General features: G+C 44.4%; 1 protein-coding gene across 1 annotated transcript; it reads left to right on the forward strand.

Moving 5' to 3' along the window:
* The first annotated feature begins 3,423 nt into the window (after nt 1–3,423).
* On the forward strand, nt 3,424–17,235 carry LOC120936443 (aquaporin-12-like). The gene is made up of 3 exons (XM_040348778.1): nt 3,424–4,091; nt 12,660–12,776; nt 16,872–17,235. Exons 1-3 carry the CDS (start codon nt 3,485–3,487, stop codon nt 17,093–17,095), a joined length of 948 nt encoding a protein of 315 aa, XP_040204712.1. The 5' UTR covers nt 3,424–3,484; the 3' UTR covers nt 17,096–17,235.
* The last annotated feature ends 797 nt before the right edge of the window (nt 17,236–18,032 follow it).

Raw genomic sequence — 18,032 nt, forward strand, 5'->3', positions numbered from 1 at the left:
ACACAGGTGGAGACAACAGCCCCTGTACATTCAAAACATCCCACAGTTTCAATACATGGGCAGTAACAGGGGACATGAGATCAGAAAGGCATTCCCGGCAGAGGCAAGGGGCATGAGACAAGTTACGAGCAGCCCAAAATTACTCAAGGAGGACCCAAGATTTAGTAGCAACGTGATAATGCCAGTTTAGTATCTGCTCTAGAGCTATTGCCTCACAATATTTCTGGATGGAAGGTACCTTCAGTCCTCTCAACCTCTTAGGACGTTGCAAGGTACTTCAGGCCAGACGGGGGCTCCGCCAATGCCAAATAAAAACAGACTTTTGAGGGCAGAGAATAAAGATCTGGGCAACTATATTAGCACCATCTGAAGGTGGAAAATAACTCTTGGCAACACATTCATCTTCAATATACTGACTCGGCTCATCCAGGATAAAGTGGTACGGTCCCATCTTAGTAGGTCTGCTTTGATTGTGGAGAGCAAAGGGGCATAGCTACTTGTGTATAATTGTGAAAATATGGCTGGGAGATAAATGCCCAAATATTTTAAGGATGAGCGACACTATGTAAAGGAAACAGAGGCTCACAATTTGGAGCACAAATCAGAGGGAAAATCTCAGACTTGCTATAGTTGATTTTAAAATTTGATAGTAAATGCAATCTCTGTAGCTCAGCCATGATGTTAGGAAGGTAGATCAGTATATTGGATACATAAAATAGAACATTGTCTGCATACGTTGACAGCTTATGTTCCATCTTACCCACTCTGAATCCCTTAATGTTAGGATTTAGCCGAATCAGATTTAGCAAAGGTTCAAGGGATAGGACAAAGATGAGTGGGGACAGGGGACATCCCTGCCTTGTCCAATTCCATATAGGGAAGGGGCCAGAGAGAGTTCCATTCACTTTGACCTGAGCCTCTGGAGAGCTATATAAGGACCCTATCCACCTAAGCATATTATGGCCAAGGCCCAACCTAGATAACACGGCTTGACGGAATCGTCCCTAGTCTCCCTCTCCATTATAAATTCTGTACTTATATCCTCTTTTTTGCTATATGTGAAAAGTTTTGTATGAAACAGCGGTAATAGCTTAGAAATTCAAACCATCTTCTCACTTCACCCACTGTCATTGCGGTTCTTTTTCTGAATGCATCCACTCAGTGGTGTAACTGGGGTCCGGGAAATAACACACAGGGGCTGGAGAGCGCACCATGCTGGTACTGCTGTACCCATCTCCAGTGACCCCATGCTGGTACTGCTAGACCCCTGTCTGTCTTTTATCCTCCCCACATGGGCACTGTTGTACCCCCCTGGCATCCGGGGGACCCCCACTGGCACACCGCTCAAATCCCAAAGTGTCTGGGGATTCAGATTTTACTACCCCCACCCCTTTCCTGGCACCCTAGGGTGGCTGCCAGCCAGCATGGTCTGGAGATGGAGTTCCTGTTCCTAGGGGAAAAAAAGGGCTGCTGTCCCAAGGGGAGGTGGGGTCCCTGTCCCTAGGTGAGATGGGGTTCCTATCCTCAGGTGAGAAGGGAGGGGTCCCCAGGGGAGATTGGGTCCATGTCCCCAGGGGAGATCAGGTCCCTGTCCCTAGGGGAGATGGAGGCCTTGTCCCTAGGTTAGAAGGGGTCCCTGTTTCCAGGGGAGATAGAATCCCTGTTCCAAGGGGAGATGTAGTCCCTGTCCTCAGTGCTATAAAAATGCACTGATTACTGTGAAAATGACACTGGCAGTGAAGGGGTTAACCACTAGGTGGTACTGAAGGGGTTAAGTGTGCCTAGGGATGTGTTCTAACTGTAGGGAGGCTGGGCTGTGTGTGACACTACAGTGATCACAGCTTCCGATTACAAGAAGCTGTGAAAAGTGTCCTGTCACCAGGAAGACTGGGGAAATGCTTGTTTACATAAGCATTTCCCCCTGCTTCCTCACCGTGACACGATCGCGGGACCCGCTGTTGGAGTCACGGAGCTCCCGGCGGGAGCGCCCGTGCCCACAATGCCAGCTTCTTAAAGGGGACGTATATATATACGTCCTTCTGCCTGTCCGCGCCGTGCTGTCGACGTATATAGTCATGCGCTGGTTGGCAAGCAGATTAATCAAAACACAATTTATTTATTTCCATTTTGTTCACCCTCATGCTGACCATTAAATGTAATAGGGGTGTATTAAAATATTGCAGAGATTCTGTTCATACTTCTCGCAGTAACTGGGCCCCTGCTCTGAGGAAGGGGCCCAAATCAAGCACCCTATGTCAGTTACTGCTCCTTAGTAACACCAGTCCAAAATTTGCACTGGGCTCTCTAACTACAGTTACAGTATAAGTGCAGAACCTCTAACCCTACCCCCCAGCAATCTGAGATGAGATAGGACACCATTTTGTACAACTAAAATAGGCAAAAGACATACCCCTGCCATTCCCTACACTTGCATGGACCACAAAGAACACTTAAAAAAATTACCAGTAAGTGATTATGTGCAGGGTTACTTTTTTGCAATGTTTGCCTTTATACTGGATTTTCAAAATAAGTCAAATACTATAGAGCACAGGTGTCAAACACAAGGCCCGCGGGCCGAATCCGGCCCTCCAGGCCAGTTGATGTGGCCCTCGCACCTCTCCTCCTCTGGTCCTCCTCAAGACCCTTACTTTCTTCTTTCAAGCAATGCATCCAGCTTCTTCCCAGCAGCAGCATAAGGAAAGGGGGTGCACTGTGATGTAAGGGAGAGTGGGGGGACTCAACTTCTGATGGTGGGGTGGCTCTTGACATCTAATGTAAGGGGAGGGGATTGCGCTAGACATCTAATCTTACAGATACAGCTGGCCCTTTTAAGGGCAATCGTAATGCTAATGCGGCCCACGATGAAATTGAGTTTGACACCCCTGCTATAGAGGTTGGATGAAAGGTTCATTCTACAGTAGTATAATACTTTGCTAGTTAAATAACACATTTTTTTTATAGAGGCCTATACATCAGACCAAACAGAGGGACTATTGAGGTTCCAAAAATAAGACCGTCTATCCAAATTAGTGACAGTTGAGATATTTTTGCATACCTTTCTTTGGAGCTCTATCCCTCATCATTAAAATCTGCATTCACATAAACATGAACACTCACTGAATTGAGTGTTCATTTTTAAGCTGGTAAAGTTGCCACATGAGTATATGATACAGTAGTTTTTGTCAGTATTTCGTGTTGGCAAATGCACTGAACTCTTTTTATAAGTTTTACGAAGTCCCTTAATGTGTCACTTATAAGCACTGCTTTAGATAACACCTCATTTCATTCAAGAGACGACTTAGCAAGCATGTTAATATCTATACAGGGTAAAATAACACCTGCAATTTTTCCCAGCTGTGTCCTTGACGCCAGTGGTTGTAGATTGGGCCACGTTTACCTACACTAAGCAGCACATAAGCAGTAAGCTTACAGTCTGTCTTTCTTTGTCAGAGGGCTCTCGAGTGCAGTGTGCTTGCTTGTTCTCATGGCTGGGCTTAACATAGTGGTAGGCTTTTTCATATCTGTGGTTGCACTGTCCCAGCTAATTCGCTGGATAACCAAGAAATATCTACCTGCCAGGATTTACAGATGCACAACCAACGAGCTAGCCAGCTCTTTGCAGCTGTGTGCCTGCTACATGGAACTCCGCATGTTAGTGGAGATTGGAATGTGGGGTGGAGGTTTTGGTCCTGATGTGGTCTCTACTCTTCTCTTCCTGCTGTTTTTAGCTCATGGGTTTACCTTTGATGGAGCATCGGCCAACCCTATGGTATCCCTACAGGAGTTTCTGCTCCGGGATTGCCCTTTCATAGATACAACAATTAAACTATTGGCTCAGTTCGCTGGTATGGAGGCTGCTAGGTTCCTGATTAAACAGTATTGGCTGCTGGAATTAACGGATTTCCACACAATTCAGATGATGATGTCAGATGATTGCAGTCCATCTCTACAAACCTCTCTAGCTCAAGGCATCTTTGTAGAGGCAATATGTGCCTTCTGCTACCATTTGGTACTTCTCCGTTTCCAAAACTCAAAAGCGGTCTACAAGATACCAACAGCTGCTCTTACTGTAACTATATTGGCCTATGCAGGTAAGAAGTCAATTTGTTTTCTTTAAACTATCAGAGTAAAATACAGTATTCTATTTCTTTGGACATGTGTCAATATACTTTGGGGTTGTGTTGATGACATCAGTTTGAGATGTTTCAGAGATCATCCAGAATTTGACAGGTGCACCTTCAGCCGTCCTCCTGACCTGCATTTGATCTGTTTTGAATGAGTTTTACATTCCCATAGACTTATATAAGAATGCAAAACCCACACCTCCATCTCTGACTGAAGTCATCACATTGACCCAAACACCCTACACATACGAACTCTTGATCACATCAAATAAAAACCAATACTTTCTGGAACAATAATTGTGGGCCTCTTAGACCAATTGGTATAAAACTCAAGCCCCATACACACTATCAGTTTTGCTGCAGGTTTTTGTCTTCAGGTTTACCAAAACCATGTAGTGCAAGGGCCTGCCTGATTGCATACGAATTGAAACTCTTAAGGTTTGACCTCATATTAGATGGTTTTGGTAAACCTGAAGACAAAAACCTGCAGGAAAACTGATAGGGCTATAGATTCAGATAGCTCAGCGTAATTTTCTGCGGGCGTAACGTATCTCGGATACGTATACGCCGCCGTAACTTAGGGCGCAAGTTCCGTATTCATAAAGAACTTTCGCCCTAAGTTACAGCGGCGTAGCGTATGTGGTCCGGCGTAAGCCCGCCTAATTCAAATGTGGATGATGTGGGCGTGTTTTATTCAAATTAATTGTGACCCCACGTATTTGAAGTTTTTTACGTAGGATACGCCTCATATAGCAGGGGTAACTTTACGCTGGAAAAAGCCTAACGTAAACCACGTAAAAAAATGCGCCAGGCGGACGTACGTTTCTGAATCGACGTATCTACCTAATTGGCATATTCCTCGCGTAAATCGACGGAAGCCCCACCTAGCGACCAGCGTAAATATGTAACTAAGATACGACGGCGTAAGAGACTTACGCCAGTTGGATCTTAGCCTAATTTTGGCGTATCTTGCTTTCTGAATACAGAAAGAAGATACGCCGGTGCAGCTTTGAATTTACGCGGCGTATCAATAGATACGCCAACGTAAATTCTTTCTGAATCTAGCCCATAGTGTGTGTGGGGCTTCACACTAAAAAAAAAACTTAACACATCACATACATAGAATAAGAGCGGGAGAAATTACTCACACACATATTTGGATCAGTATGAGATGGTAATATCTTATCCACAGGTGACCTAAGAAAGGACTTGTTAAAGAAACTTACCATTATTGTTTGTTTTACTTTATTACATTTCAGTTCTTCTTATTATGCTGTTATTACTTTGTATTACTTTGTATTAACTGGTAACTTTTTGATGCTAATGATTGCAATACCTATACCTCCAAGTTCTGTCAGTGCATAATTTGTTAAAAACACAATAAAAATGTATTGAATGAGGAATGCAAAGCCCATCTCACGCCAAAAAAAGGGGATCAACGCTGACTCTTATGGGGATTGTTCACCCAGGCTGAGTTCCTGTCATATATTGACTTATGTCATTGATTGGATCCCTGAACTAGAGTGTGAGTATTATACAGCTTGGCTATACATGATTTGAAAATTATTCAAATCCACCATTTTACCTCATCCAATTTTTTCAAGCCAGGGCTTGCAGGGACATCCACAGCTTTAATTTTGGCAGATTAAAGAGACATTGTCATAATTAGTTAATTAATTAGTTGTAACGTCAGGCTGCAACCCATAAAATTAAGTCAGACACTATTTGTTCAGATATGTTTAATTTCCATTATATCTCAATCTCCCATATTTTTTAATCTTTGAGTACAACATTTTTTTTTAATAGCATTTTTAAGTGAGTGGTTGTTGCATGCAGTGCTTCTCTCCCAGTTTGGTGTCTGTCAACAGCTCTTTATATGACTGGTAATTACAAAGGTTGGGTGAGCCCGGCAGCAGTTTACTCTGTACATGTATGGGCTGCATGTGTGTACAGATCAGCCATGGCAACAGCTAATGTTTAAAGGAGAGCTCCAGAAAACATAACTAAACTTATCTCTTGCAGTCTTTTTTAATATGTTAATTACACTTACCTCCGTCCTGTCTTTTACCAGACACAACTTGCTGAAAACAGAGAGCAAGGAGTGCAGCAGTACAGTTAGGCCGTGTACACATGATCGGTTTGTCAGAGGAAAACGGACTGTTTTCATCGGACAAACCGATCATGTGTAGGCCCCATTGTTTTTTTTCCATCGGTGAAAAAAAATAGAACATGTTTTAAATTTTTCCTATGGATAAAAATCTGATAGAAAAATCCGATCGTCTGTGTGGAAGTCCATCGGACAAAAATCCACGCATGCTCAGAATCAAGTCGACGCATGCTCGGAAGCATTGAACTTCATTTTTTTGGCTCGTCGTAGTGTTTTACATCACCGAGTTTTGGCACGATCAGATTTTTGACTGATGGTGTGTAGGCAAGACTGATGAAAGTCAACTTCATCAGATATCCAACGAAAAAATCCATCGGATTGGATTCCATCAGATATCCGATCGTGTGTACAGGGCTTTAGTCATTGCAAAAAAATAGTCTACGAGGCCTGAAGCATTGTGCATCCTTGGCAACAAGGTAAAAGTATTAAACATTTTACACTTGCCTCCTCCTGTAATTTCTCAAAATATATCCTGGAGCTGTCCTTTAAACATATGGGCAGGTCCAACAGGACACAGTCAAGTCAATAATTCCAAAAAGGTGAGAATGGAAGGTATTTAAATATTGCTTAGATAGATAAAAACTCAGAACAAATATGTTACACGTAAAAAAAAGGTTATAAAGGTGGTAATTAAATCTTAATAACAATGTACTTTGTACACGTAGATACCTACTTTACATTAAGTGGCATAAAAATGTAATGCTAGACACTAATCTAACATTAGGCCTCAGTAGGAGGGTGAAACTTGTCATGGAAGAAACAGGTGTAATATCTCTACCTCTTGTTCAATAAAGTTTTGCGTGTGGGATTGAAAGCAGTGTGCAGTTTTACGTTTTAGGCTCCTTTCACACTGGGGCCGTTTGCAGGCGCTATTGCGCTAAAAATAGTGCCTGAAAACTGACCTAAACAGCGGATGCTCTTTCTCCGGTGTGAAAGCACGAGGGCTTTTACACTGGAGCAGTGCGCTACCAGGACCGCTCCAAAAGTCCTGCTAGCAGCATCTTTGGAACGGTGAGAGGAGCAGTGTGTTTACTGCTTCTCCACCGCTCATTCCCATTGAAATCAATGGGAAACTGCGGCTATACCGCCGGCAATGCGCCTCTGCAGAAGCGCATTGCGGGCAGTATTATCTTTTTTTGGCTGCTAGCAGGGGTTAAAACTGCACCGCTAGTGGCCGAATACTGCCGCAATTCTGACGGTATAGTGCCGCTTAAAATACCGCCTCCGCACCTCCCGCCCCAGTGTGAAAGGGGCCTGATGCCGCGTACACACGATCGGTCCATCCGATAAGAACGGTCTGATGGTTAACCGATGAAGCTGACTGATGGTCAGTCATGCCTACACACCATCGGTTAAAAAAACGATTGTGTCAGAACGCGGTGACGTAAAATACAACGGCGTGCTGAAAAAAAACGAAGTTCAATGCTTCCAAGCATGCGTCAACTTGATTCTGAGCATGCATGGATTTTTAACCATTAAAATTTAAAACAAGTTGGCTTTTTTTTTAACCTATGAATAAATAACCGATGGGGCCCACACACGATCGGTTTGGTCCGATGAAAACGGTCCATCAGACCGTTCTCATCGGTTTGACCGATCGTGTGTACGCGGCATTAGTGTTTGCAGCAAGGGGTATATGACGGAGTTCCGTTTTGAAATCACCCATGGCTGGAGGGTGGTAGGAGGCCTTGAAAGTAACAGTTACAATTTATCAATCAACACCAATGTCAGTTGCCAGTTAACAGTGCTTGCCTCTTCATAATTGTTTGTTTTTGTTTTTTTTATAGAATACAGAACTGGAGATGTTCTGCCAATACATAAAGGGAGACTTAAGAAAACCTTGTGGTTTCAAAGGACAAGTTACAAAGGCAGAAAGGCCCTCCTTTAACCATTTTGACATTTTGACCTGGGCATTGTTTTTACAAACTGATTAGCAGCCATGGTCTAGCACTAAAGCCAGCCATAGATTGTTCAAAGCATAGACCAGCCGAGATGCAAACCCTGTATGGGCAAGGTGACTGTAACAAAGTTGATTGCTCAATCAACTTGGGTACGACGAGCCTATTGAATTTTTCATGCAATATAATCTTCTGGTCGTGGCGGCTACTCCCAATTCTCCGCCAGGTGAACACAGTAGCTCCGCAGGAGGGATTCCCCCATCAATACTAAGAATCGCACCGCGTACGGCCAACTTAAGCCCAGAAGTAAAAATTGTTCAGCTTCTGCTGCAATCTTGCTACAGTTAACTTAATGAAATTGCTCCTTGGCACAATGTAACAGTGCTTCTCAGCATTAGCTGCCTATCTGACCTACTGGCTTAAAGGGTTAGTTCACCTTTTGACAAAAAATAAAAAGGTGAACTAACTCACAACACCCTCGCAACACCCCCGTTTCCTGTTGCACTTATCTCCTTCTAATGATTATCTTCTGCAGCCCATGCCAGCTAGTATAGCGGTATGGGCATTTGAAAAATGCAGTACACTGCTACATCAACTAGCGTGGGCAGTGAAAGATAACCATGAGGCAAGTGCAGTCCTGAGGACCAGGGATGTAGGGAGGGTTGAGTTCTCCTTTTTATGTTTTGTGAAAAGGTGGTCTACCCGTTACAGAAGTAAATGCAGCAGGGCACAGTAGTAGGGGGAAGGTGTTGTGTGTTAGTTCCCCATTCAATGTTTTGTGAAGCCTCTTACACACGACCGAGGAACTTGACGGGCGAAACACATCGTTTTCCTCGTCGAGTTCCTTGTTAGGCTGTCGAGGAACTCGACAAGGCAAGTTTCTCCATTCCCGTCGAGGAAAAAGAAGACATGCTCTCTTTTTGGCTCGACGAGATCCTCGACAGTTTCCTCGTCTAAAAATGTACACACGACCGGTTTCCTCGGCAAAAAAAAAAATCCCAGCAAGTTTCTTGCTGGTTTTTGCTGAGAAACTCGGTCGTGTGTACGAGGCCTGAGAAGGTGGAATAACCCTTTATATAATTTTCGGAGTCGCTGACCCAGAACAAGTATGCAAGTCCAAAAAGTCAAAAGCCATCCTCCGCTTATTTGTTCAAGGTCAAGCAACTAGCATTTGCAGAATGAAACATATTAAAGGCAAAATGCAAAGTGAGCTAACAGAAGAAAAATCTAAATCAAAGCAATATTTGGTGTGAATACCCTTTGGATTCAAACCAGCATCAGTTCTTACACTTTGCACACTTGTTAGGGATTTTGTAGGATTAGAGTTAGGGCTCTTTCACACGGAGCGGACCGTTTCCGGGTCCGCTCTGTGTGTCCTCCAAAGCTCAGCGGGGATCCCCGCTCAGCTGTCGGCGGATAGGGCAGTCCCCGCACACAGTGCAGGCACCGCCCTGTCTCTGCTCCGCTGTCCCCTATGGGGAACCTGATGCAGACGGACCGTCTGTCCGTCTGCATCAGTTACGCTCCGCCGAACGGAAGAAAAATAGGGTTTCTTCCGTTCGGAAAAGCGGAACCCGACTGACGCGGACGCTAGCGGATGCTCCATCCGCTAACGGACGCGTCCCCATAGGGATTCATTACAAGTCCGTTAACGGACTTGTAATGAACGGACAGACGGAGCGGACGTCTGAAAGGGGCATTAGGTGTATGATTAATCAGTTATACCAAGCAGAAACTATGATCATCAATTTAATGTGTATGTTGAAACACAGTCGTTAACTGAAACAGAAACTGCTGTGTTATTTTTTCAAAGCTTAATTGAACAAGCTGAAGTTAGAAGCTGATTGGCTACCATGCACATTTGCACCAGATTTTGCATTCTCCAGTTTTAGTAAATCAACCCTATTATACTTACATCCATTCAATATTGAAAGATGTCCAGTAGTTCCATCAGCACAGTTGAAAACCAGTGGGACCCAGGTACACCCATCTAATGTCCAGAGAAGTCTGGCCAGAAGTGGTCTTCATGGAAGAATTTCCTGACAAAAAGCCATACCTTTGATGTGGAAACAAGGCTAAGTGACTCTGCACATTGGAATTTGGGGTGCAGAAAAATGGCACCGGGTACTCTGGACTGATGAGTCAAAATGTGAAATATTTGCAGGAAGCCATTTGTTCGCGAAGGGCTGGAGAGGGGTACATTAATAAGTGTCTCAAGGCAACAGTGGAGCTTGGGAAAGGTTCCTTGCAAGTTTGGGGCTGCATTTTTACAAATGGAGTTGGAGATTTGGTCAGGATCAGTGGTGTCCTCAATGCTGAGAAATACAGGCAAATATTTATCCATTATGCCATACCCTCAAGGAGGCATGCGATTGGCCCCAAATTTATTCTGCAGCAGGACAATGACCCCAAACATACAGCCAATGAAATTCGTGCAATGTCATTATCTTCAGCATAAAGAAAAACAAGGAGTACTGGAAGTGATGGTTTGGCCCCCACAGAGCCCTGATATCAACATCATCGGGTCTGTCTGAGATTACATGAAGAGACAGAAGGATTTGAGGCAGCCTACATCCACAGAAGATCTGTGGTTAGTTCGCCAAGATGTTTGGAAAAACCTACCTACCAAGTTCCTTAAAAACTGTGGGGCAGATTCAGGTAGATCTAACGTATCGCATTTATGTTACGCCGCCGCAAGTTTTACGGGCAAGTGCTTGATTCACAAAGCACTTGCCTGTAAAGTTGCGGCGGCGTAGCGTAAATTCCCCGGCGCAAGCCCGCCTAATTCAAATGATCCGGGTAGGGGGCGTGGATCATTTAAATTAGGCACGTTCCCGCGCCGATCGTACTGTGCATGCGCCGTCCCTAAAATTTCCCGACGTGCATTGCGGTAAATGACGTCGCAAGGACGTAATTGGTTTTGACGTTAACGTAAATGGCGTCCAGCGCCATTCACGGACGACTTACGCAAACAACGTAAAATTTTCAAATTGCGACGCAGGAACGATGGCCATACTTAACATTGAATACTCCACCTAGGGGGCATGTTTATCTTTACGCCGCGTATCTCTTACGGAAACGGCGTAAATTTACTGCGAGCGTACGTTCGTGAATCGGCGTAACGACTCATTTGCATATTCTACGCCGACCGCAATTGAAGCGCCACCTAGCGGCCAGCGTAAATATTGCACCCTAAGATACGACGGCGCAGGCCGTTGTATCTTAGGCATGTTTAAGTGTATCTCAGTTTGAGTATACACTTAAACATACGACGGGCTTAGATTCGGAGTTACGTCGGCGTATCTACTGATACGCCGGCGTAACTCTTTGTGAATCTGGCCCTGTGTATCTAGAAGATTTGTTGGGAATTTAGAATTGAAGGCAAAGGGAGGTCCCACTAAATATGATTATCTTCTGCAGCCCATGCCAGCTAGTATAGCGGTATGAGCATTTGAAAAATGCAGTACGCTGCTACATCAACTAGCGTGGGCAGTGAAAGATAACCATGAGGCAAGTGCAGTTCTGAGGACCAGGGATGTAGGGAGGGTTGAGTTCTCCTTTTTATGTTTTGTGAAAAGGTTTTTTGATTTCTCCTCTGTTCATTTACTTTCCATTTTGATAATTGATAAAAATAAACTATTAACACTATTTCTGAAAGCATTTTTCACACCTGCCTAAAGCTTTTTCACAGTACTGTATATGCTATTGGGACACTGCACTATTGTGTAGCACTACAAAGCAGGAATGAGAGCCTGTATGTGAAATGAGTGAATATACCACCATACATATAAAAATAAAAACTGTATATAAAAGCAAGGCTTTTAAAAACGATAACACGCATTTACAGAATTTACATCAAATTGATGGTTTGTATATGTATTTTTAAAACAAAGCATTGAAGGCTATACATCCTGCTCAAATAGGCTCAAGGTTGGCTCTTTGACTATTTAAAGCAGATGTCCGCCGAAAAAAAAATATTAAAAGCCAGCAGCTACAAATACTGCAGCTGCTGACTTTTAATATTAGCACACTTACCTGTCCTGGAGTCCAGCGCCGTCGGCAGCAGAGGACGTGCGATCACTCGTCACTCTGCTGCCCCCACCGCCATCCTCGGTGAGGGAACCAGGAAGTGAAGCGCTCCAGCTTCACTGCCCGGTTCCTTTGCGGCGCATGGCTGAGCCGTGTGCGCCGTGCTCACTGGTCCCCGCTGTGTTCTGGGAGCTGTGTGTTTCCCAGAACACAACGGGGAGGACGGCATCTGACATCCTGCCCGCAGTCTGCCTATGTTTAGCATACATTACTGAAGTAAGTACCATTATTCATAACACCAGAGCCAAGGTTGATGCTTATTTATGTGTATGAATGAGCTAACAAGGTAAGTAACTGCACCTTTGGCTCACTATATCGTATCTATAAACCAGTGTTGATTCTTCTATTTAGCAATGTTCACATAGTTGTTCCTGTCCTCAGGTACCTCATACACAGCGGCTTACTTCAACCCAGTCTTGGCTTACGCCCTGACATTTCACTGCCCTGGCAAGAGCCTTCAGGAGAACTCTGCAGTCTACTTGGGTGGTTCATTCATTGGTGAGTAATGACAAAATTAACTATTATCACGGAATTCATTTGATCAAAATATATGAAATGCTCATTGATAAATGTCTGTAATTCAAGCCACAATATAATTAATTTGATTGAAGAGACCCTGTCACCAACTTAAAAATCTATTATATTAACCACTTGCTGCCCGCCAATGACATATTGACGTCGGCAAAGTGGTTGTAGAATACTGACTGGACATCATATGACGTCTTCAGGATTTTGAGCCCCCGGGGGCGCGCATCGCGGCGATCGTTGTTGCAGGGTGTCAGTCTGACACCCCACAACACCGATCACGGAGACTCTTTACCACGTGATCAGCCGTGTCCAATCACGGCTGATCACGATGTAAACAGGAAAAGCCGGTAATCGGCTTTTCCTCACTCGCGTCTGTCAGACGCGAGTAGAAGAGAGCCGATCGGCTGCTCCTGTGACAGGGGGGGTTTGTGCTGATCGATTATCAGCACAGCCCCCCCGAGGATGCCCACTGGACCACCAGGGATGCTAGCTGGTCGGTAAGTAGGCTTGGTTGTTCCCTGGGCATTCCCCAGGCTTTGTTGTTATATGCCCACTGGACCACCAGGGATGCCCACTAGACCACCAGGGATTAAAAAAAAAAGGTATGCCACCCTAGACCACCAGGGATGAGAAGGACACAAAAAATGGATGCCAATCAGTGCCCACAATGGGCATCACTGATTGGCAGGCATTGTTTGGCACTGATTGGCATCCATTAGTACAACACATACAATAGTGCACCTTAACAGCATACCATGAACACAGGACCCTCCCAGGGGAACTATTCTACTCTCCCATTCATGTGGTGACCTGTCCTGGCTTAACCAGTACCTGTAGACCAGGGGTAGGCAACCTCAGCATTCCAGCTGTGGTGAAACCACAAATCCCATCATGCCTCTGCCTCTAGGAGTCATGCCTGTGATTGTCAGGGTCTTGCAATGTCACTAGTTTCACCACAGCTGGAGGGCCGAGGTTGCCTACCCCTGCTGTAGACAGTACTTCATGCACCCATACCTCCCAACCATCCCTGATTCACTGGGATTGTCCCGCAAATTGAACCCTCTGCCGGAGTCCAGGCGAATCAAGGCCGAGTGCTGGAATGGCCGCGGCATGTGCGGGTTACCATCATTCCCACACACAGCGAGCTACACTTACATGGCAGCCACATCCCTCCCCTCTGCCTCTTACGCATAGACAGTGCAGGAACCCACTCTCCTCTTCCTGGGCTGTGATGTTCTCCTGTACACAGAGGAGAAGGAGGGAGCAGGCACACCATTGTGAGTGAAACGGCATCAGATAGCAGAAGATCGGACATATGTTTCAATGCAGGTAACCCTTGCACTGCTGGCACATCATCACTGCAGGGGATCATGTTCAAGTTCAGCTTTTAGGAGAGTGCCAAGGGGTTTCAGGTTATGTTGTACCAGTCTTCAGGTTTGTCAGGTGGTATAATTGTTGCTGTGTGAAGGCCCATGCATGTCCATAATCACCAGCAATAGATTGTATTTCATGTATCATAGCCAACATCCTGGCAGTGTTGCCAGAGCTGAAAAAGAGTGCTAGCTCTTGGGGTTTTGGAAAAAGCATGTGCACTTCCCTCCAAACTTACAATGCAGTGTTTAGTGCCTGGGGCCACGTGCAGCCCATTGCCACTTTTTGTATGGCCCATTGATCCCATGCAGACACTTATCTGTAATGTGCCATATACCATGTCTCCAGTCTATGATTGACTGCTGATGCATACCCCCAGTCTCCAACAACTCCTGTAGCATGTTAATAGTCTGACAGCTTCTTGGAGCATTTCTGCAGTCTCTGGCAGTCTCTTGGAGCATATCTGCAGTCTCTGACTATCTCCTGTATCATGTCTCTTGGAGCATGTCTGCAGTCTCTGACAGTCTCTTGGAGCATGTCTGCAGTCTCTGACAGTCTCTTGGAGCATGTCTGCAGTCTCTGACAGTCTCTTGGAGCATGTCTTGAAGGTTTCTGATGAAATTAGCTATTATTGATCACCCGGTGTGAAGAATCCGCCACCAAATAGTAAGGCTTGCTTCTTACCAGTTCCAAATGATCCCCCGTTACAGAGGTTCAAACGCGTTTGGAGAGGAGCCGCTGGGATCCGGGGACATGTGCAGGGGACACCGCCTGACACTGGAGGGGAGCTGAGCACAGAGTGGAGGGGATTATATATACTGCCTGGAGGGGAACTATTACCGGGACATTGCAAGGACTACATGGTGTGGAGCTCTGTATGCAGAGGGGACACCCTGCATTGGTCAATTTACATATACATTGTACATTCACATTGGTCCCTTCCCTCAAGGAGCTTACAATCTAATGTCCCTAACTCACATTCATATATTAGGGCCTATTTAGACAGAAGACAATTAAATTAATCTACCTGCATGTCTTAGGAGTGTTGAAGGAAACTGGAGTACCTGGAGGAAACCCACGCAGGCACAGGGCGAACATGCAAACTGAAATTTGTATTGCTGTCCAGGACCCTGCTGTCGAGATATCACTTCACTCTCATGCTCTGTGACAACAACACAGCAAAAATAAAGTAGCAATTGTCACTGGGACAGGAAGACACAGGGATTGATTTACTAAATGCAAATAAACTGTGCACTTTGCATATGCGGGTGCACTCTGCAAGGGAATTTGCTCCAGAGCTTGGTAAATGAGGGGACGCTCTGCTGACTTCCATCATCCACTCATGTGCAAGCAAAAATGTGATTTTCTTTGTTTCCTTGCATGAAATTGGGTGTTCTTTGCAAAGTTTCACCTCATGCGATAAGCTCTGGTGCAAGTTCTCTTGCAAAGGGCACAGTCAACTTGCCTTTATTTAATCAACACCATAGATAATAATACTAGCCTCAGGCCTTGTACACACGACCGAGGAACTCGACGGGCGAAACACATCGTTTTGCTCGTCGAGGTCCTTGTGAAGCCATCGAGAAATTCGACAAGCCAATTTTCTCCATTTCCGTCAAGGAAATAGAGAACTTGCTCTCTTTTTGGCTCGTCGAGTTTCTCGACAGTTTCCTCGACAAAAATGTACACACGACCGGTTTCCTCGGCAAAAAAATATCTCCCAGCAAGTTTCTTGCTGGTTTTTGCCGAGAAACTCGGTTGTGTGTACGAGGCCTGAGGGGTATTCTCTTTTACATTATACTGAAAAATGTGTGTTTTTTTTTGCAGTCTTTGTTCTTTAGGAGAAATTCCCTAACCCCGGCCCAACAAGGCTTTCTATCCCATCCCAACTGTTCAAATACATAAAAAGATAGGGCCAGATCCTCAAAAGGGATACGCCGGCGTAACTGCTGTTACGCCGTCGTATCCCTGTTTCTAACTATGGAACTGATCCACAGAATCAGTTTTCCATAGTTAGGCAGAAGATCCGGCATGTGTAAGGGACTTACACTGCTGGATCTTAGGATGCAGTACCGCATCCGCCGCTGGGGGCATTTCGTGTCGGAATGCCGCCTCGGGTATGCAAATTAGCACTTACGGAGATCCACGAAGCTTTTCAGCTTCGTTTTTTCTCCGTAAGTTTTAGTTTGCAAACGCAAAATTAGGGCTGCTTTTACAAAGTGTAAACTGTTTACACCATGTAAAAGCAGACCCTTCCGTCCAGCGACGCAATTTTTTTTTTGTTTTGAATTTTTTCTTTCGCGCCGTATCTTTTTTTTTTTTCCCGACGCAACTTTATTGACCCGTCGCAATCCACAAAGCTCGGCGTAACGTAATTTCGCACTATGCACGTCGGGAAAATGACGTCACGAGCATGCGCAGTACGGCCGGCGCGGGAGCGCGCCTAATTTAAATGGGAATCGCCCCCATGAAAATAGGCGGAATTTAAGTTACACAGCCAAAAATTTCTAGGAAAGTGCTTTGTGGATCGGGCACTTAGGTAGAAATTTTAAGGCAGTGTAACTTAAATGGGAAAAATTAAGTTACGCCGGATCTTTGTGGATTACCCCCATAGTTTTTGGCTGAAGGGGAGCATTATTAAATTGTGCCACAGTTTCCGGTTCATACCATTCTGCTTATTTGTTTTGTACCCAGGTATGATGGTGGCCCTCTTCCTATACAAGGGCAATATCCCTCGACTCTTCCAGAGGAATCTACTCTACAGCCAGAAAAGCAAATTCAGAACCCCAAAAGCGAAGAATGTTCAGCCTAAAACTTCAAGTAATAAATCATCGCCTGCAAAGAGTTCAAAGAAAAAATCCAGTGAGGCCAAGCAACAGAAAGTTGAGAATGTTTCATTAAAAGACAAAAGCAGCTAAACCTGTTGTAGAAATGTTGTACTGGATTCTTTAACCTATAAACAGAAAAAAAAACAACCCAAAACTTACACCACAGATGTTCATTGTTCTATTGTTTCTTGGGCTTAAAGGATCACTAAAGGAATTTTTTTTTTACCTTACTGCAGTACTGGTTTCATGTCCTTATTGTTCGTTTTTGCTTTGAAGTAGCTGTAATTCTGCTGTGATCTCCACACTTCCTGCTTGTCTGTTTCCTTATAACCACAGTACTGGGAGCTTTTCACGGTGGTCTAAGCTGTCATTACTGTGTGTCTAAAACTCCTCAGAACCAATCAGATTCATTTTAAAAACAAAACACTGCCCTGGATTTGTTTGTTTTTGTTCTGTGGGTCTCTTTACTTCACAGAAACATGAAACCAGTTTAAAACCGAAAGTGAAACTAGAGGCACATTATATGATTGAATTTAATCTATTTTTAATCATTTTTAAAAGGAATCAGTTAACTTTTATGTCTCTATACCCTGTAAACAGTCATTTCAGCCAAATTTTTTTTTCCTTTAGTGACCCTTTAACCAAAAGTCTGTGGGTTAAGTCTATCCATTGTGTCTTTTCATGTCAGGGACTGCTTGGTAAAGAAAACTTGTCATGAGAGGATTATGGAGGCTGCCGTTGCTGACCTCTCCTGGAAATGCTAGTTCTTTGGGTGTCATGTTGATTGGCTTTAATGCTTTCTGAGTCACTGACCTGGATTGACAATAAAGTTAAGGAGTTTTGACAATTTTCTGACACAAATTTTCAGCATTTACGTTTATGTTTTTAAAAAGGATTAAATCCAAAATGGCCAAACAACTAGCAGAGGTCAGCAAAGGTGGCCCCTATAATTTGTCAATCACGGGGTCAATTTAAAGTAATAAATAAGTCCTTCTCAAGGATTCTCTTCTACTCAGCAAATATCTCT

Source organism: Rana temporaria, chromosome 4, assembly GCF_905171775.1.
Source record: "Rana temporaria chromosome 4, aRanTem1.1, whole genome shotgun sequence".
NCBI classification, from domain to species: domain Eukaryota; kingdom Metazoa; phylum Chordata; class Amphibia; order Anura; family Ranidae; genus Rana; species Rana temporaria.